Below are 24,192 nucleotides of genomic sequence, written 5' to 3'. Positions count from 1 at the left end.
GACACGTGTTGATGTAGAAGAGACATGGAGAAGAGGGGACACATGTTGATGTAGAAGAGACATGAAGAAGGGACACATGTTGATGTAGAAGGGACATGAAGAAGAGGGGACACATGTTGATGTAGAAGAGACATGAAGAAGGGACACATGTTGATGTAGAAGGGACATGAAGAAGAGGGGACACATGTTGATGTAGAAGAGACATGAAGAAGAGGGGACACATGTTGATGTAGAAGAGACATGAAGAAGAGGGGACACATGTTGATGTAGAAGAGACATGAAGAAGAGGGGACACATGTTGATGTAGAGGAGACACGAAGAAGAGGGGACACATGTTGATGTAGAAGAGACATGAAGAAGAGGGGACACGTGTTGATGTAGAAGAGACATGGAGAAGAGGGGACACATGTTGATGTAGAAGAGACATGAAGAAGAGGGGACACATGTTGATGTTGAAGAGACATGAAGAAGGGACACATGTTTATGTAGAAGAGACATGAGGAAGAGGGGACACATGTTGATGTAGAAGAGACGACACATGTTGATGTTGGAGAGACATGAAGAAGAGGGGACACATGTTGATGTAGAAGAGACATGGAGAAGAGGGGACACATGTTGATGTAGAAGAGACGTGAAGAAGAGGGGACACATGTTGATGTAGAAGAGACATGGAGAAGAGGGGACACATGTTGATGTAGAAGAGACATGAAGAAGAGGGGACACATGTTGATGTAGAAGAGACATGAAGAAGAGGGGACACATGTTGATGTAGAAGAGACATGAAGAAGAGGGGACACATGTTGATGTAGAAGAGACATGAAGAAGAGGGGACACATGTTGATGTAGAAGAGACATGAAGAAGAGGGGACACATGTTGATGTAGAAGAGACATGAAGAAGAGGGGACACATGCTGATGTAGAAGAGACATGAAGAAGAGGGGACACATGTTGATGTAGAAGAGACATGAAGAAGAGGGGACACATGTTGATGTAGAAGAGACATGGAGAAGAGGGGACACATGTTGATGTAGAAGAGACATGAAGAAGAGGGGACACATGTTGATGTAGAAGAGACATGGAGAAGAGGGGACACATGTTGATGTAGGAGAGACATGGAGAAGAGGGGACACATGTTGATGTAGGAGAGACATGGAGAAGAGAGGACACATGTTGATGTAGGAGAGACATGGAGAAGTGTATTTTGCATAATAGGTGAGCTTTAAAACATGCATTAAGGGTAAGTTAAATATTATAATAAGAAATGTGCTTTTGGCTCAAGTGTAAGACATTTCTTGGCACAGCGCTACGATATATATTCAGTGCAGCGATCTGGAAAAGAGCCCGAGTCTTTAATCTGCTCGTAAAAGCTGCAGGTCTCATATTGGTTTAATTAAATCTCGTATTTATAAAAGCTTACAGACATCTTGCGTTTACAATAAAGAACTTCTTACCGTTGGTCTGGACAGCGGAGGAGATGTTCTCACTCAGACACTTGTAGACGTTGAGCATGTCCAGGTAGATCCGCCCCAGCTGCACGACGAACGGATGGCCCACGGCTTTACAGGCGCGCACGTTGGTCTTCAGGATGCTGCCCAGCTGGCGCACCGTCTCCGCGTCCTTCAGGATGTCCACGTTCTGCAGAACAACGTTAGCAAGTTAGCATCAGAAATCCTTCGTACCACAAAGGGGGCATTTACATTGTTACAGCGAAATATAGATGGGACGTAACAAGAAGTACATTATATAAAAAAGGCATTCGCATAGTATTTAAAATACATTAAAAAAAAGCATTATACAATTTTAAAAGCCTGTTAAAAGTGAATTTCCAAGTTTCACTTTTCATTGTACAAGATAAGACAGCTTGTGAATAACGAAGGCATCCATGCTGCATAACTCCATCTTCTGAAACATGAAGGTCTCATCTCTGGTTTGTTGTCATGAGAGACGCCGGACAGTCATGCTGTCTTTATTGCTCCAAAAGGATTTTTAAAAAGTGAGACAAAAAATAAATAATGTGCATTTTCAATTTAATTTGTTTTAATACCGAGGGAATATCATTTACTTTAGTTTTCATTCACTTATTTGGTTTCCGTATACGATAGTATTTATGACTGCTTGTTTTAATTTTTTTACAATAACCCTGATAAGTAACACTACATAAAGTAGTCTACAGATCTACAGAGCATGTAGGACACATCAGTGCACTTCAAAGGGTTCCTCACCTTGGTGGCCTGCTGGATGATGCTGTCCCACACCTGGTTGGGCAGCAGCATGTACTTCTCGATCAGAAGCTCCTGGACCGCCTGGTCTGTCTGAGCGGCGATCATGTAGCCGACCGCCTCGTAAAACGTGTGCACCTGCAGAGACGAGAAGCAGAGTTTATTTCACAGAGCGTCGAGGAAACATCTCATTACAATGATGATGACTTTCTACATGTTGAACACAAATACCTGTACTTTCTACTTCTTACATGTTGAACTCAAATACCTGTACTTTCTACTTCTTACATGTTGAACTCAAATACCTGAACTTTCTACTTCTTACATGTTGAAATCAAATACCTGTACTTTCTACTTCTCACATGTTGAACTCAAATACCTGAACTTTCTACTTCTTACATGTTGAACTCAAATACCTGTACTTTCTGCTTCTTACATGTTGAACACAAATACCTGTACTTTCTACTTCTTACATGTTGAACTCAAATACCTGTACTTTCTACTTCTTACATGTTGAACTCAAATACCTGTACTTTCTACTTCTTACATGTTGAACTCAAATACCTGTACTTTCTACTTCTTACATGTTGAACTCAAATACCTGAACTTTCTACTTCTTACATGTTGAAATCAAATACCTGTACTTTCTACTTCTCACATGTTGAACTCAAATACCTGTACTTTCTACTTCTTACATGTTGAAATCAAATACCTGTACTTTCTACTTCTTACATGTTGAACTCAAATACCTGTACTTTCTGCTTCTTACATGTTGAACACAAATACCTGTACTTTCTACTTCTTACATGTTGAACTCAAATACCTGTACTTTCTACTTCTTACATGTTGAACCCAAATACCTGTACTTTCTACTTCTTACATGTTGAACAGAAATACCTGTACTTTCTACTTCTTACATGTTGAACTCAAATACCTGTACTTTCTACTTCTCACATGTTGAACTCAAATACCTGTACTTTCTACTTCTCTCATTTCCCAAACAGCTGGGTCCTTCAGTCTGAATGTGTGTTTGGTGCGTGGTCATTATTCTTTAGAGTCATTGCGTGCCTATTGATTTGAACACGATCCGTGTATCCATCACTTCCTGGTCTTCTCTAAAGAAGAGGGACCAATGGAAACGTTGTCATGTTGCCGTTGGTCGGCATGGAAACATTCATTAGCTAACAATGACATTATTGTTCTGTTAATATAAAGGGAGGTCAGGTACTCTTTAAAACAGCTGCTAGTTATGGGTACTTTTTACTGAAGGACATTTAGAAGCTCTCTTTACTTTTACTTGAGTAAAGAACAGGGTTCCTGCCAGTTTCACCAACTCAAATGTAAGACTTTTTAAGACCACTTTAAATAGAATTTAAGACCCATTTCACGGCAAGAAAGTATGAAGGAAAATTGCTTGAAAGAAGAAATACGTCCCATAATTACTTTCAATTTAAATGTATTCAAACCTAAACATTGTCGCCCGGAGGTCCCCCGGTGTTGTTGCGGGAGCTGCTGCACTAGCTAACGCTCCACTAGCTAACGCTACATTTGCAAAACAAACGCTAATTTCTTTTGCAAAAGGTGCGGCGGGCTTCAAACACGTTCCCCTCCACTGGTTTCAACCAAGCACTAAATTTGATGTTTTCCAACCAAATACAGTTGAACTTAGACTTCCCCATATTTGTAAGTAGATTCGAAGATACCAGAGTTTAGCTGAAGCTTGGTTGCTAGGTTACTAGCCGAGTACCTGCACTTCTGCTTGAGTAAAGGATGTGTACTTTTGCCCTCTCTGGTCTCTGCTGACGGCACTGACCTGCTGTGGCTGCAGGTCGCAGATGATGGTGTTGATGTTGTTGAGGATCTCGTCGATGAAGGGCATCACCTCTCCAACCTGGACCTGAACAAAATGACGCCGGCACTTCTGGGCGATCTTGATGAAGGTGTCACACGCCATGTCCTGCACTCCATCGTGGGTCTCTGTGGGACGAGGAGAAAGATCAGGATGAGTTACAACTTAAGTTACTGTAGCACTTGGAGAAAGTATACATTTTAAATCTTCAGGTCTGTAGGATTCATTTTTTTGAGGTGCGGTAATAAACCAGTATTTGCAATAAACCCGACATTAAAAATAGTTTATAATGATGATACACATGAAAATATCGTCTGTAATCAGTTCATCTGTTTGCCTTTTCACAGTCCTTCAGTGTAATTGGTTTTTTAACGCTTTCTTAAAGTTACTTGACTTGTTCCAACAACTTGTACAGATGAATTTGACTTAAGATTTTGTTTTAATATGTTCAATAGATATCCCAATAAAACTGTTGTTGCAAGTTCTTTTGGCCGAGATAACTGTGTGGAGAAAACATAACTTGTGACAACCCTACTCTAAATCTAAATGTGTAACCAGTAGGGGTGCAACAACTAATCGACTTAATCGATTACCAAATTAGTTGCCAACTAATTCAGTCGTCGATTCGTTGGTGACGTCATCACGTGTGTTTTACGCGCCGTTAAGCTCCAACGTTATTGGTCTTTTTATCGGTATTGGAGACATTTAAAAAATATATGTCATGTATTATTGCTACAAAGACATTATATCGCAGTCTTAGTGTGGCCAGCTCGTTTCTAATATGCAAAAAGACAAACAAATGCGTCTGATGTATTTTCGATCTTTCTCTCCCCCGCCTGCTTGCGAGGGGGCGGGGCAGTTTACACACGGGCAGCTGCAACATGCAGCAACACACACACACGTGGGAGATGGCGGAGAGAACGTGCTCCGAGGTGGTTAAACTTTACCCGTCTCGATGTGGAGAATGCTCGTTACCAAAAGTGGAATAAGAGTTTAGCATGTAAGGGCGGTAACACGAGCTATTTGTCTAAACATTTAGCAAAAGTGCTCCACATCCAGACGGAGGAATGCACCGGGTTCCACTGTCTTTCTAGCAGCTCTGTAGCCCCGTCCACAGTAACGTCTCCACGTCAGGTGTTCTGTATGCTAGCAGCAACACACGGAGCTAACTACATTATACAAACATAATGATTAGAGGTAACAGAGTTATTTGCGGACTTTTGGTGACAGAGCCTTCAGTGTGGCACCCCCCACCCTCTGGAACTCTCTCCCCCCCGAAATCCGCAGCGCCCCAACCCTGGACATTTTCAAAAAAGCCCTCAAAACGCACCTTTTCACCAAGGCTTTCCCCACTGTATAGTTAGTTTAATAGGTTTATTTGTCCGCTACTCCCCCCCCCCCCACCCCCTTAACCTGTCTGCCTTTTTTCCCCTACTCCCCCCCCCTACCCGACTTGTAAAGCGACCTTGGGTTTCCTGAAAGGCGCTATAAAAATATTATATATTATTATTATTATTTAGTTTGTTAAAGTTTCAGCTATTCTGTTTACAGTTCTGTCATCAGATTATTTAATACGATTTGTTAAAACACTGTTGTTTCTTTTGATGTGAAATATTATTTATTTAAATTTGAATAAAAAGCAATGTTAGTTTTGTTCACAATTTAAGTTATTTCAATAATATATGTATTTTGGAATCAAGTATTCATCTTTATTGTCTTCATTGTTAGTTTCCACAAGCCTAAAACAACCTCAAGCTAAATCTAAAAGTTGTTGGCTAAATAAGAGCGTTTGAGAAATTGTGCAAGGCATACAGTAATAGTCCGAATAGTCGATTAATCGTTTCATTAATCGATTATCAAATTAGTCGTTTGTTGCAGCCCTAGTAACCAGTTAGATTTGAAATATAGAAGCATTTAGTGAAAGTTTTTTGTTTTTGGGCAACAAAAAAAGAGACAACAAATACTAAAGATACATTTAAGTGACTGCATTACTTTTTTTTTTTTTTTTTTACTTAAACATTTTTTTATACAAGTCAAAATAATATTGTGGTTGTGAGTTCTTTTGGCCGCTATAATTCGTTTTGAGAAAATCTGATATTGTGACAGCCCTACTCTAAACTTTATTTTGTATAAGCTTTGTTTATTGATTTTCAAAAAAAAATGAAAGGAATGCTATAATGTAGATCAACCTTTCCCATGCCAAGGACCCCTAAATTGATACACATTTGGCCGCGGACCCCCAATTGAAAATATTTTGTGCCAGGGACCCCCAGAAGCAAAGATATCAGTTAATTTTCACTTTAAAAAATATAAATATTCAAAGATGTGCACACTTTTTCAAGGTTTTTCAAAAATAGCCAAAGCTAAGTGGTTAAATGATTGTGACGCTATTAACTAATTTTGCTGCGGAACCCCTAGCACTCCCTCAAGGACCACTGGTGGTCCCCGTACCACTGGTTGAAAACCACTGCTGTCGATCACTGGGAGCGCACCGTTTACGTTTGAAAGTTGAAAAGTGTGTGTGTCTGAAACGCTATGTGATACAGTACAGTTTACACAGTACATGTTCTGTAGCTACTATTGCACTAAATGGTAACACTTGAATACGTTATTCAAATATGCAACTTGTTTGTTGAAATGTTAATAAATGGGAGCCATCTCTTTCCCGACAATCCCCTCTGTGCACGAACCCTTACATATGGTGATTAAACATTAAAACACCTTTTGACTAAAAGACTAAAATGCTCAGACTTTTAGTCGACTAAAACTCGACTAAATAAAAACAGGATGAATGTGACTAAAACTAACAAGGACATTTGATACAGGACTACAAATAAATAAATAAAAATAGCTGACAAAATGAACACCAGAATGACGGAGTGGTTGGGATTTACTCTAAAATTATTAAAGTGCCACATAAACGAAAAATCATCATTCTAAGACTTCATAAAGCAGTGTATTTCTTAACGAAGGATTCAGAGAAAGATGTAAACAAAGAGATTGGATCTGATGTGTTTGTTTGCTTCTCACCGTGCATGAACTCAAACAGCTTGTTGACGACGGTCTTGAGGAACTTCCAGTGAGCTCGGAGGAAGCGAGGATACTGACCCACGATGTACATGATGTTCGACGCTATGATGGCCTTGTTGTCTTTCCCTCTTTTCTGCTCACACAACCCCAGCAGGTCCTGAGGGAGAACACACACACCGGTTAACATTTCTCACACTTCAACACACACATTACTGCTGCGAGTAGTTGTTTTTTTTAGGAGCAATGGGTAAGACATTTAGGATTGATTGAAATTAAAGCACACAGTTGATCTACAACGGAGACTCATTCGTTTCGGATAACATGACTAACTACGTTCTGCCTGTCGAGGGATACTGTTCAAATCAAATCAAACTTTATTTGTACAGCCCAATAACACAAAACACGTTTGTCTCAGTGGGCTTTACAGATTATAAACAAACAACATTGTATATGATGGAGTTACAGCAAAATGACAGTGTGTGGAATACAAAATAGAAATGACACAAATAAGATACAACAAAAGACAACATTCAAAGGAATTACCATTAAAGTAAAATTAAATGAACACCATAAAATGCAGCTCTAACTAAAGGCTTTGTTAAAAATGTCGGTCTTCAACAAACTCTTAAAAAGGTTTGGACACGCTCTGCCTCTGATTAAAACGGGAAGTTCCAGCCGATGTATAATGCAACATCGTCAGCGTGACCCACCTTGATGACGGTGACCAGGAACCTCTTCTCGTCCTCCTCGTGCATCGCCCCGCTGATGGAGCCGATGGCCCAGCAGAGCATGTTCAGGTTTCTCCACGACCACTCGGTGCCGTTCACCTGGTTGTGCAGCTTCTCCGTCATGATGCGTTCAGTGTCAGCGTAGTCCAGATGGGTCAGATACACTGCAGACACGTAGAGGGACGCGGGTGAGTCGGAGGATACTTTTACAGGGCTTTTAAAGCTTTTTCAGAACATTTGAGATGTTTAATAATACATTTTATTTAAGGCGCCTTTCATGACACCCACGGACACCGTACAATGTGTTAAATATTCTAAGAGAGGTAAAAGCAACGGAACATGATAAAAACACAAACACATCATGGAGAAGACAATTGAAGTGGACACAACTGATAGGGACAGGTTATTCAGGGGATAAAATAAAAGTGTGCACACTAGGGCTGAACGATATATCGTGACGATAATCTCGATATGCAGAACGAGCGATTTTTAAAATGTAATTAAAAAAATGTAGGGCGTGCGATATTAAGTAGGCAAATTAACTCAAACACGTCATGTTACAAATGTTTGCTTCTTGCTACAAAAGGAAAACTGGCGCGGCTCTCATGTCAGGGGTACTCGAGTGAGCGACAGCAAACCACCGATCACAATCAAACCTAAAGTCGTTTCAGGTGTTTCTCCAAGGCAGTTCAGCGCTGCTAACCGAGCTAGCTCAGCTTGTTGCTCTGATAACTTAAGATCTAGACGTCCGTGACTAAAATCCTTCATCCGGTTAAATATAGTTAGAAAAATACCAATTGTTTAGCATTAAAGTTAAAGAAAGGATGGTTTGGGTTTGGGAAGAAAGAAAAAAACGGTCTTTTCTTCAATTCCTATTTCATATCGCAGGGATAAAATATCGCAATATCAGTTTTTTCCAATATCGTGCAGCCCTAGTGCGCACAAAGTACACAATATCTTGTTTTTTTTTTTATTACTGCATGCGATGCCCCTGTGGGTTCATCTGGAGAGGGTGCGGCGGTGCTGCATCCAGCCTCCTTGATTGCAGTAACTCAGGGCACCTGGGTCTGGTGCCCTGCAGCTATTTAAAGCCTCTGCTCCTCTCAGCTTCTCCCTGCAGGCACCCCGGTTTTGTTGAGTATGCTATGAGTTTATTCAGTTGCTTCACTTTGTGCACTTCAACACTCTCACACACACGTCCATACAATCCTCACCCTGCGTTTACACTACTGATACCACTGACATCCACACATCATACTTTACTTGTTATGCACTTAATTCATTTGGTTGATTTGAATGTTTTGCTTAAATAAACATTTTGTTAAACGTGGATACGGTGTGTCTCCTCTTTGTTGTGGCCTTTTGAGCCAGGTCATAACATGCACATATTCTATATCAATGTAATTACTGCTATAGTTATTAACGTTATTATAGTTTTCTATCTGTGTTTTTAATTTTCTCTTTTCTTGCAAGTCAGATTCCTCGTATGCGTCAACCTACCTGATAATAAACCTGTTTCTGAAAAGGTTAATCAAACATTTCCCTACTCACTCTTACTCTGCACGAACGAGGAGATACATCGAGCTCTTCTGTGTTTTTAGCTGCTTAGCGAGACCACAGAATAATAGATTAAAACAGATCAGCGCCCTCATTTTCCCTGTGGACTTCAGTGTAAACCTTTTTTACATATCACCTGTTAGACGCTTTTATCCAAAGCAACATACTCAGGAGCAATTTGGGGTGAAGTGTCTCCGGGACACAACGACCTGCTGACTGCAGTGGGGTTTGAACCTGTGACCCCCTACACGACTAAGACGAGACGATGACGAGCTAAAAACAGATTCTTGATAATAAAAACTATGACGAAATGTATATTTAGTTTTCGTTGACGAGACTAAGGTGTTAATGGTGGACTATCGGACATTCAAAACGCAGGGTATTTCCCCCCAAGTGTCACCGTCTGTCAAAATGCATCTTACGTTTCAAACTTGCAATATCATTATGTCCGCTCTCTTCACTCCAGAAGAGCGATCTCCCTGTCTGTGTCATGTCTGTGTGCAGGGGCGGGGCCTAACTCTCTCTCTCTCTCTCTGTGTGCGGGGGCGGGGCCTAACTCTCTCTCTCTCTGTGTCACGTCTGTGTGCGGGGCCTAACTCTCTCTGTGTCATGTCGGTGTGCGGGATGGGGCCTAACTCTCTCTCTCTCTGTGTGCGGGGGCGGGGCCTAACTCTCTCTGTGTCTGTCTGTGTGGGGGGTGGGGCCTAACTCTCTCTCTGTGTGCGGGGGCGGGGCCTAACTCTCTCTGTGTCCGTCTGTGTGTGGGGGGCGGGGCCTAACAGACGCGCTGCAGCGGCGTGCACACAGATTTTTAAGAGTAGTAGCTGAACTGAATTGGTTTAAAGAGAGAAAACATTTTTGACTAAAACGTTTTGAGTTTTCGTCGACTAAAACTATGAAGGATAGAAATTACTAAAATGTGACAAACTAATAATATCTGCCAAAATGAACACTGGTGTAAACTAAATATGAGCCAATGAAGGAATGAGCAAACAGGAATAAAAATACAAATGTAGTGAGGAGACGCTTTACACTACAGAGGCACTTTAAAAGCACAAAAACACATTTGTCACCACAGATATTAACGTACCGAGAGTCTCCCTCATGTTCTTGTAAAGGTTAATGGAGTCCGTGTCCTTCATGAATTCCCGCACCACCTCGCCCTGATCGTTCTCCACAATCAGCACCTCCTCTGGTTTGGCCATGCGGCTCACCATCAGCAGACGCACCTTCAGGGAGAGGGAGAGGAGAAGGAATTAGGTGGATCTGAGAAACTGAGGTTCCTTTGAGAGAGCGGGACTAATCTAAATCTAAATGCATGACAGAAACATATTTGATGATTCAAAGCAAAAATGTCTCATTATCTGATTCCTGCTTCAACAAAGAGAATACTTGTTTGTTTTGGTCGATGAAGTTGAAGTCTTTGGTTTTGGATTACTGGTTTGACAAAATATAATTAGGAAATCCCATGGGGCATCTCTTTTTACGTTTTAAAAACCAAACGCTTGATCATTTAACGTAAAATTGGTGTCATTTATCACCAGAGAGGGCAAAAGTCCACACATCCTTTACTCAAGTAGAAGTACAGATACTCGTGTTTAAAAATAATCTGACTTGAGTAAAGAAGTTTGGTCAGTACTTCTATTTTTATCAAAGTAAAGAGGCTTTGAAATGTACTTCAGTAAAAAGTACCCATAACTAGCAGCTGTTTTAAAGAGTACCTGACCTCCCTTTATATTAATAGAACAATGATGTCATTGTTAGCTAATGAATGTTTCCATGCCGACCAACGGCAATGTTTCCATTGGTCCCTCTTCTTTAGAAGACCAGGAAGTGATGGATACACGGATCGTGTTCAAATCAATAGGCACGCAACGACTCTAAAGAATAATGATCACGCACCAACACACATTCAGACTAAAGCAACCAGCTGTTTGGAGAATGAGAGAAGTAGAAAGTACAGGTATTTGAGTTCAACATGTAAGAAGTAGAAAGTACAGGTATTTGAGTTCAACATGTAAGAAGTAGAAAGTACAGGTATTTGAGTTCAACATGTAAGAAGTAGAAAGTACAGGTATTTGAGTTCAACATGTAAGAAGTAGAAAGTACAGGTATTTGAGTTCAACATGTGAGAAGTAGAAAGTACAGGTATTTGAGTTCAACATGTAAGAAGTAGAAAGTACAGGTATTTGAGTTCAACATGTAAGAAGTAGAAAGTACAGGTATTTGAGTTCAACATGTGAGAAGTAGAAAGTACAGGTATTTGAGTTCAACATGTGAGAAGTAGAAAGTACAGGTATGTGTGTTCAACATGTAAGAAGTAGAAAGTACAGGTATGTGTGTTCAACATGTGAGAAGTAGAAAGTACAGGTATTTGAGTTCAACATGTGAGAAGTAGAAAGTACAGGTATGTGTGTTCAACATGTAAGAAGTAGAAAGTACAGGTATTTGGGTTCAACATGTAAGAAGTAGAAAGTACAGGTATTTGGGTTCAACATGTGAGAAGTAGAAAGTACAGGTATGTGTGTTCAACATGTAAGAAGTAGAAAGTACAGGTATTTGAGTTCAACATGTAAGAAGTAGAAAGTACAGGTATTTGGGTTCAACATGTGAGAAGTAGAAAGTACAGGTATTTGTGTTCTACATGAGAGAAGTAGAAAGTACAGGTATTTGAGTTCAACATGTAAGAAGTAGAGAGTACAGGTATTTGAGTTCAACATGTAAGAAGTAGAAAGTACAGGTATTTGAGTTCAACATGTAAGAAGTACAAAGTACAGGTATTTGTGTTCAACATGTAAGAAGTAGAAAGTACAGGTATTTGAGTTGAACATGTAGGAAGTACAGGTATTTGAGTTCAACATGTAAGAAGTAGAAAGTACAGGTATTTGGGTTCAACATGTAAGAAGTAGAAAGTACAGGTATTTGAGTTCAACATGTAAGAAGTCAAAGTCAAAAATCGTACTTAAGTACAGTAAAGAGGTATTTGTACTCCACTACTTCCCACCTGTGTCTAAATTGGTGACAGTTGTGGAAGCTCACGGTGTCTGAATATCTGAGTGTAGCGAGGCGTACCTGTGAGAGCACGGGCAGGTAGAGGTGTCTGCGGGGGGGCACGTCGGACAGCAGCGGGGTGCTGGAGGTGGAGAACGGACTCTCTCTGTAGAGCTCGGCTGCCAAGTGGTTCCAGTACTCCAGACAGATCTTAAAGATCTCCGTCTCCTCCACTTCCGACACCAGCAGCATGAAGTGCAGCGCCTGAGGGCGGACAAGAGGAATTACTTATTCTGTTACAGAGGGGAAACAAGTAGAAAACACTACAACAAAAACCTGTGTGTAATACCAAATACACACGTGTCTGAATGAGCAGACAGTTCTTTGGGATTGAAGTTATGCCCTCCCTTTTTGACTTCACAGACAAAGGCAGATTAAGAACGGCATTATGAAATGGTTAGATGACTGGTTATAGACGAGAGAAACACCTACGTCACTTCCGGGCGAAAATTACGACCCAGCCCACTTTTGGGGGAAAGCAACGCTTTGAATGGCGGTCGATACAAATTCAAAGTTTTTGCCAATCCGATCAGAAATGAAAGAAAATCGTGGATCTTCAAAGAGCCCGACTACGATGGCCAGACAGGCAAACAATTACATTCAATCATTGGAAATCGACGAGCGTGCTCGATATGTGGTTAAATTAAAATCAGTAGGCGAGGCTGTAATCTCCCCAGCTGTTCCTCTCATGAGCGAGGCAGAACATAATAGTGTTATCATGCCAACAAGCTGCTGTGTCGTTTATTGCTCCTCAAACACTAAAACAAATCCACAGTTCAGTGTTTCTGAACTTCCTCTAAGAGAAAAGGACGGTAGCAGAAGAGCGCTGTGGCTTCAGGCTTCATCGCCATTCTAATGACAGCATTGGTTTCCCCCAAAAGTGGGCGGGGCCATAAAGAGACGTAGATGTTACTCTCATCGTCATCGATCGCCAACTGCTATATTTAACCACATATCGAGCCCGCTCGTCGATTTCCAATGATTGAATGTAATCGTTTGCCTGATTGGCCATCGTGATCGGGCTCTTTGAAGATCCACAAATCCACGATTTTCTTACATTTCTGATCGGAGTGGCAAAAACTTCAGAATGTGTTACTCGTGTATATATCCTATTTATGTGACCCATTATTTTTATGTAAAGCAAAGTGTTTTGCAGCTTAGTTGTCCTTGTCCACTGCTTTCCAGTCTATTTCTTGAGCAATTAAAAACAGAATGTGTACACAGAGCTGGCCCATAAGCCTGACTCTGGAGGTCCTTTTTTTAATAAACATGGAATACTTGATCAGTAGTTTCCTGTTTTCATTTTTGCTACATCTGGGATTATTAGATCTCTCCGTTAAACTAAAAGCAACTGACTTTTCATTGAATCTACTGCCACACAGAATCCGTCTCCCTCCTGAAACAACGATATCTAAATCCAAATGGACAAACAGCTGCAGGCATTGCGGCCGTTCCTCTGTAATCAGTCCCTAATGTTTGTCATTGCAAAGGTGTAATCAGGACTAAACAGTTTAGAGGGAGGTTTCATTTCAACAAGGCGAACATGATTATACGCCACCAGCTGAAAGTTGTAGGTTTGTTTACTCAAACTCAATATCCTCGTACCTCCATGAGCGACTCCCTCAGGTTGTTCCTCTTCTCGATGAGCTGTCCGTGTTCTTTGAGGAACGTGCAGAGGAACAGGCTGAGGTTCTGGATGAAGTTCTGCTCGTCGTCCTTCCCGTTGGCGTAGGCCACTCGGATGTTGGTGTTCAAAGGCAGCATCTGACCACAAAGACAGAAACTCTCATTTAGTTATTCATAGTTGAGCTTCATTTCATCCCACTTGATTTCCCTTATCTGTTTCCAGTGTGTTTCGTTTGAGGACATTGCATTTACTGTAAATATGTTGCGTCTTAAACCGTGGAGCCATGATACCACCCGAGGAAAAACATTTCCTCTAAAACTACCAGATCTAAAACTGACAAAACCCTGCTTTTATTTATTCACTTACAACATTTCAACAGTCTCTGCCCCATTTAGCTTATTGCATTTTGGACATGTATATACTTTACTTCATCTACATTACTTAAAGGTGGGGTAGGTATGAATGGAGAAACCAGCTCGAGTGCGCTAGAATTTGAAAATACACAGCCGGAACAAATCTGCCACTTCCTCACAGAGCCCCTCCTCCAACACACACATACACGCACATGACCAATGAGGGCACGAGATAAGTTTGTGCCCCGATGGAAGGCTGACAGGCAGGTAGGCCATCCAGTTACTTTAGCCGGCTCAGATGATTGGTCGAGCTTTTTACAGCGCCACGGCTTCCACAGATGTATTTATTGTCAAAGCATTTAATATATTCATTGCCATCGGGATGGAATATAACAAAGTGTTTCTGAAGTGAATTACCTACCCCACCGTTAAGTGGTCTTACAAGATAAACTCGCACTGTTCAATTGTCTTATGTATATGTAGGTTGTTGGAGGAACATGTGACTTAACATTTTCATGGCCATATCTACACTGTAGCTACTGTTCATCGGACAATAAAGCTTTAGAATCTTGAATAAAGCAACCACCGAGCAAACACTATTAGATGGATAAGAGAGGCTGAAAGGCTTCGGATAAAGCTGCCAAGTTAAGAGTTATTCAAGTCAAGAATAATCCTCTAAAATGGTATGATTTGTAAAGGAGCCATGGCTACACACACACACACACACACACACACACACACACACACACACACACACACACACACACACACACACACACACACACACACACACACACACACACACACACACACACACACACACACACACACACACACACACACCCACACACACACACACACACACACACACACACACACACACACACACACACACACACACACACACACACACCGGAGTGGTCTAAATCCTTCTTCACATTCAGAATCATACATTCACTTCTCTTTGTGCATATACACACTCATTACCCCACACACACATTTAGTGGGCGGCTGTGGCTAAGTGGATAGAGTGCTGGACTTTGAATCAGGGGTTCAAACCCCACTGCAGTCAGCATGGCGTTGTGTGGGCAAGACACTTCACCCCAAGTTGCCCCTGTGGGGATCGCCCACAGTACTGAATGTATGTCACTTTGGATAAAAGCGTCTAACAAGTAACATGTAATGTAAATGTACACACAAGTCCCTTCCCTGACCCCTTCCTGCAGTGACGGCAGCTGCAGACAGGTGGAGCTGTGTGCATCCACTTGGTGAGGTGTGTGCACATGCTGATGGGTAATACACTGAGACAATTGGAAGTACGGGTTATGCTTCCAGAAACAGACAACGCGGTTATTACATTCCAGATTTCAACTTCAACGGTTTGACAAGTCGTATTTAAATATGTGTGCCGTCTGATTTGTTTTATGAGACTGGGCGTCGACAGACAGACAAAACCCCGTAGAGTCTCAAGAGGATTTGCTAATTATCATTTTGTACTGGTTTTCTCCAGCTATCTCTGGTTTTGCTTCTAATCACCCTGTTCCTCCTGTAAAGCAATGGTTTAAAGAAATGAAGCCTGCCTACTAAAGCAGCATGTGTGGCTCTGATGCTCCTTTGTAGACTATACTGAATCTGCCTTTATAATAAAAGGGCAGATTCTCGCAGGTCTTTTTCCCCTTCGTGGCAAAATCTAATATTTGTTTAAAGACTTCTATGTTGTACAAAACCGGGATGATTGCTCCTGTGGGGATGGTCCACAGGACTGAATGTATGAAAGTCGCTTTGGATAAAAGCGTCTAACCAATAACATGTAATGTAATGATTGTAGTGATTTGCGATCTTGTAAAAAGATTAGTAGCTATTAAAGACTCATGGAGAGTAATCCTTCGTGTTGCCCGTCATGTTTTGAGCCCGAGGCGGTCTGTAAAGCATATCCTCTGAAGGTGTGTGAGGCGCGGAGGCAACACACCTGTCAGAGGATTGACATGCATCACAACCTGAAGGTTACATTCATTATCTGTCAATCTTTGTTTATTGAAGTTTGTTTTTTTATTTGCTCAGGGTTCCTGCAGGTTTCACCAACTCAAATGTAAGACTTTTTAAGACCACTTTAAAGAATTTAAGACCTATTTCACGGCAAGAAAGTATGAAGGAAAATTGCTAAGAAGAAATACATCCCATAATGACTTACAACGTGAATGTGTTTACGTTCAACATAAGAAGAATGACTGAACATAACAGTACACAGAACTGTGTTAGCCAAAAAGTGTGTGTGTGTATGTATGTGTGTGTGTGTGTGTGTATGTGTGTATATGTGTCAAGAGCTATATTCAGAGCTCTGCTGCCTTGGCTACAATCTGTCATCGTTGTTGTTGTATGATTGGTGTTTAGCGTCTACAGCACCTCCGCTTTTAGGGTTGACGTCGACCCAAACGTCCCCCGATGTTGTTGCGGGAGCTGCTGCACTAGCTAACGCTGCATTAGCTAAACAAACGATAATCTGTTTTGCAAAAGGTGCGGCGGGCTTCAAACACGTCCCCTCCACTGGTTTCAACCAAGCATTACATTCGATACCAAATACGGTTGAACTTCCCCAGATTTATTTGTAAGTAGATTCGAAGATACATGAGTTTCTGACTGCAGCTAGCTGAAGCTTGGTTGCTAGGTTACGAGCTGGGTGTTCTCCGATATGGGGCCGGGGGAAACAAAGTTAGTGATTGCTGGTTCCATGTTGATTTATTTCAATACAGATTGTTGGGGGGGCTGAAAGGCTCTTACTTTGCAGCCCGGACATTTCCCCCGAAACACATTTAGACGTGATCGCGACACCGAAGTACCTTTTTCAAACCATCATTTTTAAGACTTTCTAAATCATATTTAAGACCTTTCTTATTCTGATTATCAAATGTAAGACTTTGTAAGACCTGCTTGCTCTTTTTACTGCACGGTTAGGATTATTATGTTTATTTGTATATTTTGTAATGCACAATATTTGCCTTGGGGATAAATAAAGTATTATCTAATTGCCCGCAGAAGGTCATATTTCATCAAACAAAGACACTGAAAATACTAACAAAGAACTCCACTCGTGTTTTGGGAAATTCCTCCTAAAGCTTCCACTTCTCATAAAAACACTTAAACACACGTTCACTGTTATTCTTGTCCACTTGTAATTACAGTGAACAAACAGAAAACTGCTTACACTGCATGACAATGTTGAGTGAGTGTGTGTGTGTTTGTATTGTGTGTGTGTTTGACAAGCTGACAGCACCATTGAGAGTGCAGACTTTGCCTACGGTGTGTGTGAGGTAGGAAACCGAGGAGGGTTGCACAGAGTGTGTGTTTGTGTGAGTAATAACAGAGTGGACATCTGGAACTGTGCTTGTGTGTAATCATTCTGAGTGCAATTAACTAAAGCACCACTCATAATGAGAGTGCTGTGTGTGTGTGTGTGTGTGTGTGTGTGTGTGTGTGTGTGTGTGTGTGTGTGTGTGTGTCTGTTTAAGCTGGCCCATGGTGAGGGTGCTGTGTGTGTGTGTGTGTGTGTGTGTGTGTGTGTGTGTGTGTGTGTGTACCTGTTTAAGCTGGCCCATGGTGAGGGTGCTGTGTGTGTGTGTGAGGGTGCTGTGTGTGTGTGTGTGTGTGTGTGTGTGTGTGTGTGTGTGTGTGTACCTGTTTAAGCTGGCCCATGGTGAGGGTGCTGTGTGTGTGTGTGTGTGTGTGTGTGTGTGTGTGCCTGTTTAAGCTGACCCATGGTGAGGGTGCTGTGTGTGTGTGTGTGTGTGTGTGTGTGTGTGTGTGTGTGTGTGTGTGTGTGTGTACCTATTTAAGCTGGCCCATGGTGAGGGTGGTGTGTGTGTGTGTGTGTGTGTGTGTGTGTGTGTGTGTGTGTGTGTACCTGTTTAAGCTGGCCCATGGTGAGGGTGCTGTGTGTGTGTGTGTGTGTGTGTGTGTGTGTGTGTGTGTGTGTGTGTGTGTGTGTGTGTGTGTGTGTGTGTACACCTATTTAAGCTGGCCCATGGTGAGGGTGGTGTGTGTGTGTGTGTGTGTGTGTGTGTGTACCTGTTTAAGCTGGCCCATGGTGAGGGTGAACTGGTTGACAAATTGCTCCTCGTACTGGTTGACGCTCACGCCGGCGATCTCTGTCAAACATTTCAGCGTGACGTTGCGAAACATGGGAACGTTCAAGAACTGAAACACAGGAACACAAACAACAGGTCAGGTCAGAGGTCAACTGGAGAGGTTTACCGTCCCGTCTGTTTTGTGAGTCACTGCTCCTCATTGCTCCATGACAAATGGCAGTTTTAACATTCAGTCGTGATTGTAGACAGAAAACCGTTCCGGACGCTCCGGCAGACCGAACTAGGGCTGGAGCTAAAGATAGCTTTAATGATGTATTCGTCCGTTTAAGTGAATGGTCTATAAAGTGTAATGAAACAAGTGTCCATCAGGATGTCCCCGGGGCAGCCTCCTCGAATGAACGGCAGACATTCAATCAAGAAGATATCAAACTAGTCGCCAGTAAGAAAGCCATAACGAAAAAATGGCTAAGCCAAGTACCACCTACTCTAGCAGACTGGTTTAATGTGATGCATGACATTTTTGTGATGGAAAGATTAACATTTGCTCTAAGACTCAAGACAGACACATTTGACAAGTGTTGGAAGGGATGGATCGAGTTTGTCAACACGTATAGATCAGACTTCAACTAAAAACTATTTGTAATGTACCCGCCTTTGCTACACACAATTGTTTTTTTTGTTGTTTTTTTGTGTCTGTCTTTTTATGTTCGTTTGTCTGTATGCGTGATTCACATTATTTGCTTTGTATTATTTCAAAAAATGTAAGATGGTCTGTAACTGTCAGTTTGTTTTGTGCAAATAAAAAAAAAAAGATAAAAAAAAAAAAAAAAGATATCAAACTGAGAAAATCCACAAATTGTTAAGTATAAGAAGCTGACACCAATGATGGAAGATTACTGAAATATCTATGAAATAATCCAAATCCATCAAGTCATTAGCGAGTCATTTAGTCTTGAGGCTAAATGTAACTCCTTCAAAGGATGCACTGACTCGTCAGAGGTGATCACCCAAACAAAACATGACACAAAGCAACAGCTAAGCACAAAAGTAGATGCTTTATGTTACCTAGAACTAAAGTGATACACAAAAAGAAAAGGGAGAAGTAAACATCTGTGGAGTCGGCTATAATCCCTTTCAGAACTCACACGTACAATACAGTTCTGCTTTATGTGAACCGTGTGTTTTGACTTTGTATTTGTGGACCACCAACACCACCTCTCTATCACTGAGATTCAGAAAACGATACAAATGTCTAAATGTCACGTTTGCTCATCTGAATGGATATGTTCTGCTTTACCTTGTAGACCAGAGTGCTGATGAGCTTGGTCTCGAAGATGTAACCTAAAGGAATCCAATTCAGGAAGCGGAGCAGGGTCTCCAGTGTGGCGTGGACCAGCGGTGCATTCTGGGAGTTTTCCTATTCAGAGAAAGAAGAAATGTGCCTTAGAATAGATTGTGGGTTTAATTAAAACATCAGTGTCTGAGGAGAGTTTGGTTTCATTAATTCATTCATGTCTTACCATCACAAACTGGCACAGCTGGAATATGGAGGAGAACTCGTTGCACATGCTGAGAAACAAAAGGTAGGGAACATCAGTCATGGTAGTCATGTCGTAAAACGTTTTAGAATATGTGGACGTTTCTGCATAACACACTAAATCTGGTACCGAGAGGAATCATTTTTTCCCATATAAACAATTGTTATTCTTTAAAAATAAGCAGCTTTCTGTTCCAAAGATGTATACTTTTTATTTGAAGAAGGGATTGACAAAGCATTCGATCAAACTGCACCAACTCTACACTTCACATAAGTCACACTAAGGGATGCAGAATTAAAAATATGTGTACTGATATTGCTATTGCCAAATGAGCAGGAAGGATCATTTTCTAAACACTAATTTTCAGTAAAAAAAAATTGAGGATGTGTACCAGACATGGATTTGTTGACATGACTCGCTGCAGCACCACAATACTACATACCGATATGTTCACCTTTACAAAATATGACATTAGTCCAAATTGCAATTCAATAACATGTCCATTCATTAGACGCGTTCACACCGGAGTACTTTTCCCGTTTAGTTCCGTTAGTACCCCTGATGTCGCGTTCACACCAAAAATAGTTTGTAGTGCCTGCTAGAGAGGTGGTACCAAAAAAGTACAAATTTCTATTGGCTGGGCGAATTGCAAACCACGCAACGTAAAAATCTGAAAATGTTTGTGAAGCCGCCATTGTATTTGTGGCATTGGCATTAGCGTTCTGGCGATTTACTCGGAAGGCTAGCTAGAAGTCAGTAGAAGCTGCTGGGAGTCCCAACAGCCTCTACTGAAGCCAGTCCCCAACTCCGGGGACTTCGGGCGGCAGTATACGCCGTGAAGTGGTTTGCGGCCTGCCAGTAAACCCAAAGCAGAAGAAGCGACGTCAGCAGCTCATTTGCGTAATCTTCCCTCAGGGAAAAGTACTCCGGTATGAACGCGATTGGTACTTAGTGCCCCGGGGTATTAAGTGCCGGGTCACTAAGTACGGCAAAGTACTTGGTGTGAAAGCGGCTATTGTGCAGCCATTGTCCAGTACATTATGAGTAGGGTTGATGGAAACTTTCCATGGGAGTTAACGGTTATAAACTGGACATTTTCTAAATTGACGGTTGGCTCTTAGGGAACTTAAATATAGCTGGGGAAAGTATATTTTTAGCATAATCTATCCGACTAAAACAAAGAGATGCCATTCAAGTACACTTGAATATCCATGCCATTCCTCAATCACATGCACACTGCAAGGCTATTGAGACCACACCCCCTACAGGCACTGTGCATTCCTCCATCACATGCACACAGGATTCCTAGAAGGCTGGATCACACTTTTGAGCCCAAAGCACAAGACCAATAAAGCCACACATTTGAGCCTGTGGACACAAAGCGAAGTACGTTTTGATGACATTATGGGGCAATATATTTATTTAATGTTTAAATTGCAAATATCACATAGAAATGTATTCATCTAGTGCAGTGTTTCTCAAACTTTTTCATACCGGACCTCTTAACACTGGCGGACCACCTAACTCCCCAAATATCCAAAAACACATAGTTTTTCTATTACAGATTACAGCGCGCCTGAAAATGGTACGAACAAGTGGCAACATGTGTGACGAAGGTGTTGCGCTGGGCTATATCATGCAATCGAAAGTGAAACTTAAGCTCGCTTGCAGAGACATTCCTGCGAGAGTGCGGAAAACTTTTATTTATTTCAAATATGGAATATTTCCCAAATCCCCCAGCTTGGAAATTAACGGGAAATGTTCCGCCCCTGTGCAACCCCAAGGAGTCATCGGTTACCTGTCTTTGAGGTGCTTGGCCTTCACCTGGGTCATCTGTCCGCTGGAGAAGTCAAAGACCTCCTCGCTGAGCAGCTTGAGGATGATCATGTTGTTCTGACAGAGGCTCTCGCTGGTCCGACTCGCACCCACGATGTCACTGATGAAAGTCGGCCAGTGTTTGGGCCATTCCTGTTTCAGGATCTAGAAACAGTCCAGAGAAGAAAGCTGTGTGTGAGCAGGCTCATCGCATCATGACGTTTAGTGTACCACGTGTAAACCATCGAGAGATATTCACCTGTACGAGGATCATGTTGAGTTTTGAAATGTAGACTCCCTCTTTCTGCAAATGAACAACACACCATCAGTATCAAGCAGCAGGTTAATAATCAAACGTATCTTTGTGTAAGCTCACCTCCATGTTTGCAGGATCAGAGGACGTCTTAATGATCAACCCAACAACATACTTCTTGATACCTGTGAACACATTTTTAAAATGCAAAAAGTATTTCTCTGATAAGTAACACTTCAGACAGAAAACACGTGCATATTCATTTAACATCATGAAACCGACCTTCACACTGATTTCTAGGAAGAATTTTCCAGCGTGTTTTGATGACCGTCTCCAGAATCTGCAGTGCGTAATACTGAGGGGGAAAAGTGAGCCATAAGAGACATGTTCTCTACATCAGAGCTGATCAACAACAAATGGCTTAATATGATATAATACAAACTGAATGTGTTGTGTCTCTATGGGGAGGTTAAACAAAAGATGTCTCATGGATCATAAACCGTCCCCATCGAAAGACATGTCCATGCACGTGGATACTTGATACAGTATCAAATGAACTGTGTGCACCAATAGTCTGTAGTTGGCACATTAACTTCAGAGATGTACTCAAATGACTTTCTTAACACCTACATATTACCCATGTCTTCTTAAATATTTCAAATTGACGTACTCAAATTAATATCTCTTGTTACAACTCAGTGCAGATTATCTATTTATATCAAGCCTATTTAATAAATCAATCAAACTCTATCTATATTATTATCAAAAGACGCAGCAACAATTGAAATAGTTCAGCAGACGACCCCACATTAGTAAGCATCTATGGGCTGGAGAAAGTCCAATACATACAGCTGGGCTAAAGCTCATGCTCAAACCTCCCTGCCCTGAAAGCCTGATGTGGATAAACTGATAAACATCAGCTCACATTATTACATTCCCCAAGAGAGACGTCAACAAGCAGCAGCTCGGAGTTCATTGCTCCGGAAACACCAGCGTTCATCAGGTACGTACTTTTGTTTTCATATTCTGGGAGAACTCCAGGATGGTGTCGACCCGGGTCCAGGCGTCTGGGTGGTCCTTGAGGTTTGTGAGAACTTCCTGGGCCACTCTTTGCTATAAAAAAAGAGCAATACAGCAACGATAAATCTTAAGGTTTATTTCTTACACATCTTATGCGACCTGATCTCCCCTAACAGCAGCGGGGTTAAAGCTACGCAACACAGTATTCAGACACTTGAAGTGTTGGTCCTCACCTGTGATCCAATGTCATGGTGCATGGAGTTGACAACATTATCCAGCAGGTTGATGTCCAGCTTCTGAGTGAAGTCCAGCAGCTGTCTGGCTGGGTGATCGGCCAACATCGTCATTTCGGCTGGCATAGAGCTTCTGAGGGAAGAGAAGCCGTTTAAACTCCATATCTATATAACAGCAGCTGATAATACTCACAAAGATATGACTTGAAAATTAAAAAAATACACAGATCTATAGTAGGAGTGAAGACTTCCATTGCCAGCAGCTGCTTCTCTGTGACTGTAGTGGGTTTGATAATAAATAACATGAAACTACATACTTTTATTTACATTTTAAATACTGCTCTACAAACCTGGGAACTCAAACAGGACATTTAAATCAGGGGTGGAATCTTATTAAGTGCATTAACTCAAGTAGGCATTTCCATTTTCTGCCACTTCAAAAATACTACTCAAGTAACATTCAGAGTGAAACATAGTATTCTTTAGTGCACAACATTTAACTGAAAGCTGGCTCTCCAGGTCAAGATTCAACATGTTATTTTCTAATCAGGTAAAAAAAAAAAACAGTACAGTACAGTAAGAGGAGTTACTATCAGCCCTACGTTGACAACATAGAAAGACTGCTTACTTATGAATACAATCATAAGTGAGGCCATTCTGCTAACCTGCAACAGGAAAACTTTAACTTGTGATACTATAATTACACAGTCTGTGCAAATGGACTAAAGCAAAAGTACAAACATGGTAAGGTGTTAAGACAGTGCAGGAATAATGCCTACCGTAAGATACATATTGAAGATATACAATACAATAGTACTGATAAAAAGTAGTAGTAAA

The 24,192-nt window shown here is 41.4% G+C and overlaps 2 protein-coding genes across 2 annotated transcripts in view; one reads left to right on the top strand and one right to left on the bottom strand.

Annotated features, from left to right (window-relative positions):
* LOC117450830 (protein SPMIP3-like) overlaps positions 1 to 24,192 on the top strand; it is a 349,252-nt gene that overhangs the window by 218,564 nt on the left and 106,496 nt on the right. The gene's annotated exons all lie outside the window — the stretch shown is intronic.
* The window catches only part of xpo1a (exportin 1 (CRM1 homolog, yeast) a), a 33,619-nt gene that overhangs the window by 8,464 nt on the left and 963 nt on the right, over positions 1 to 24,192 (bottom strand). The window contains exons 2-18 of the mRNA XM_034088707.2: positions 23,356 to 23,488; positions 23,114 to 23,215; positions 22,385 to 22,457; positions 22,226 to 22,287; positions 22,109 to 22,153; positions 21,833 to 22,014; positions 20,017 to 20,065; positions 19,794 to 19,913; positions 18,477 to 18,605; positions 14,040 to 14,198; positions 12,456 to 12,638; positions 10,474 to 10,612; positions 7,809 to 7,990; positions 7,099 to 7,255; positions 4,033 to 4,196; positions 2,223 to 2,357; positions 1,452 to 1,635 (exon numbers count right to left, since the gene is read on the bottom strand). Coding sequence (XP_033944598.1) covers positions 1,452 to 1,635; positions 2,223 to 2,357; positions 4,033 to 4,196; positions 7,099 to 7,255; positions 7,809 to 7,990; positions 10,474 to 10,612; positions 12,456 to 12,638; positions 14,040 to 14,198; positions 18,477 to 18,605; positions 19,794 to 19,913; positions 20,017 to 20,065; positions 21,833 to 22,014; positions 22,109 to 22,153; positions 22,226 to 22,287; positions 22,385 to 22,457; positions 23,114 to 23,215; positions 23,356 to 23,481 — 2,191 coding nt within the window. The 5' untranslated portion in view covers positions 23,482 to 23,488. The remainder of the gene's footprint in view (positions 1 to 1,451; positions 1,636 to 2,222; positions 2,358 to 4,032; positions 4,197 to 7,098; positions 7,256 to 7,808; positions 7,991 to 10,473; positions 10,613 to 12,455; positions 12,639 to 14,039; positions 14,199 to 18,476; positions 18,606 to 19,793; positions 19,914 to 20,016; positions 20,066 to 21,832; positions 22,015 to 22,108; positions 22,154 to 22,225; positions 22,288 to 22,384; positions 22,458 to 23,113; positions 23,216 to 23,355; positions 23,489 to 24,192) is intronic.

Source organism: Pseudochaenichthys georgianus, chromosome 1 (assembly GCF_902827115.2).
Source record: "Pseudochaenichthys georgianus chromosome 1, fPseGeo1.2, whole genome shotgun sequence".
Lineage (NCBI taxonomy): Eukaryota > Metazoa > Chordata > Actinopteri > Perciformes > Channichthyidae > Pseudochaenichthys > Pseudochaenichthys georgianus.
This window is presented reverse-complemented; position numbering and strand designations above follow the sequence as displayed.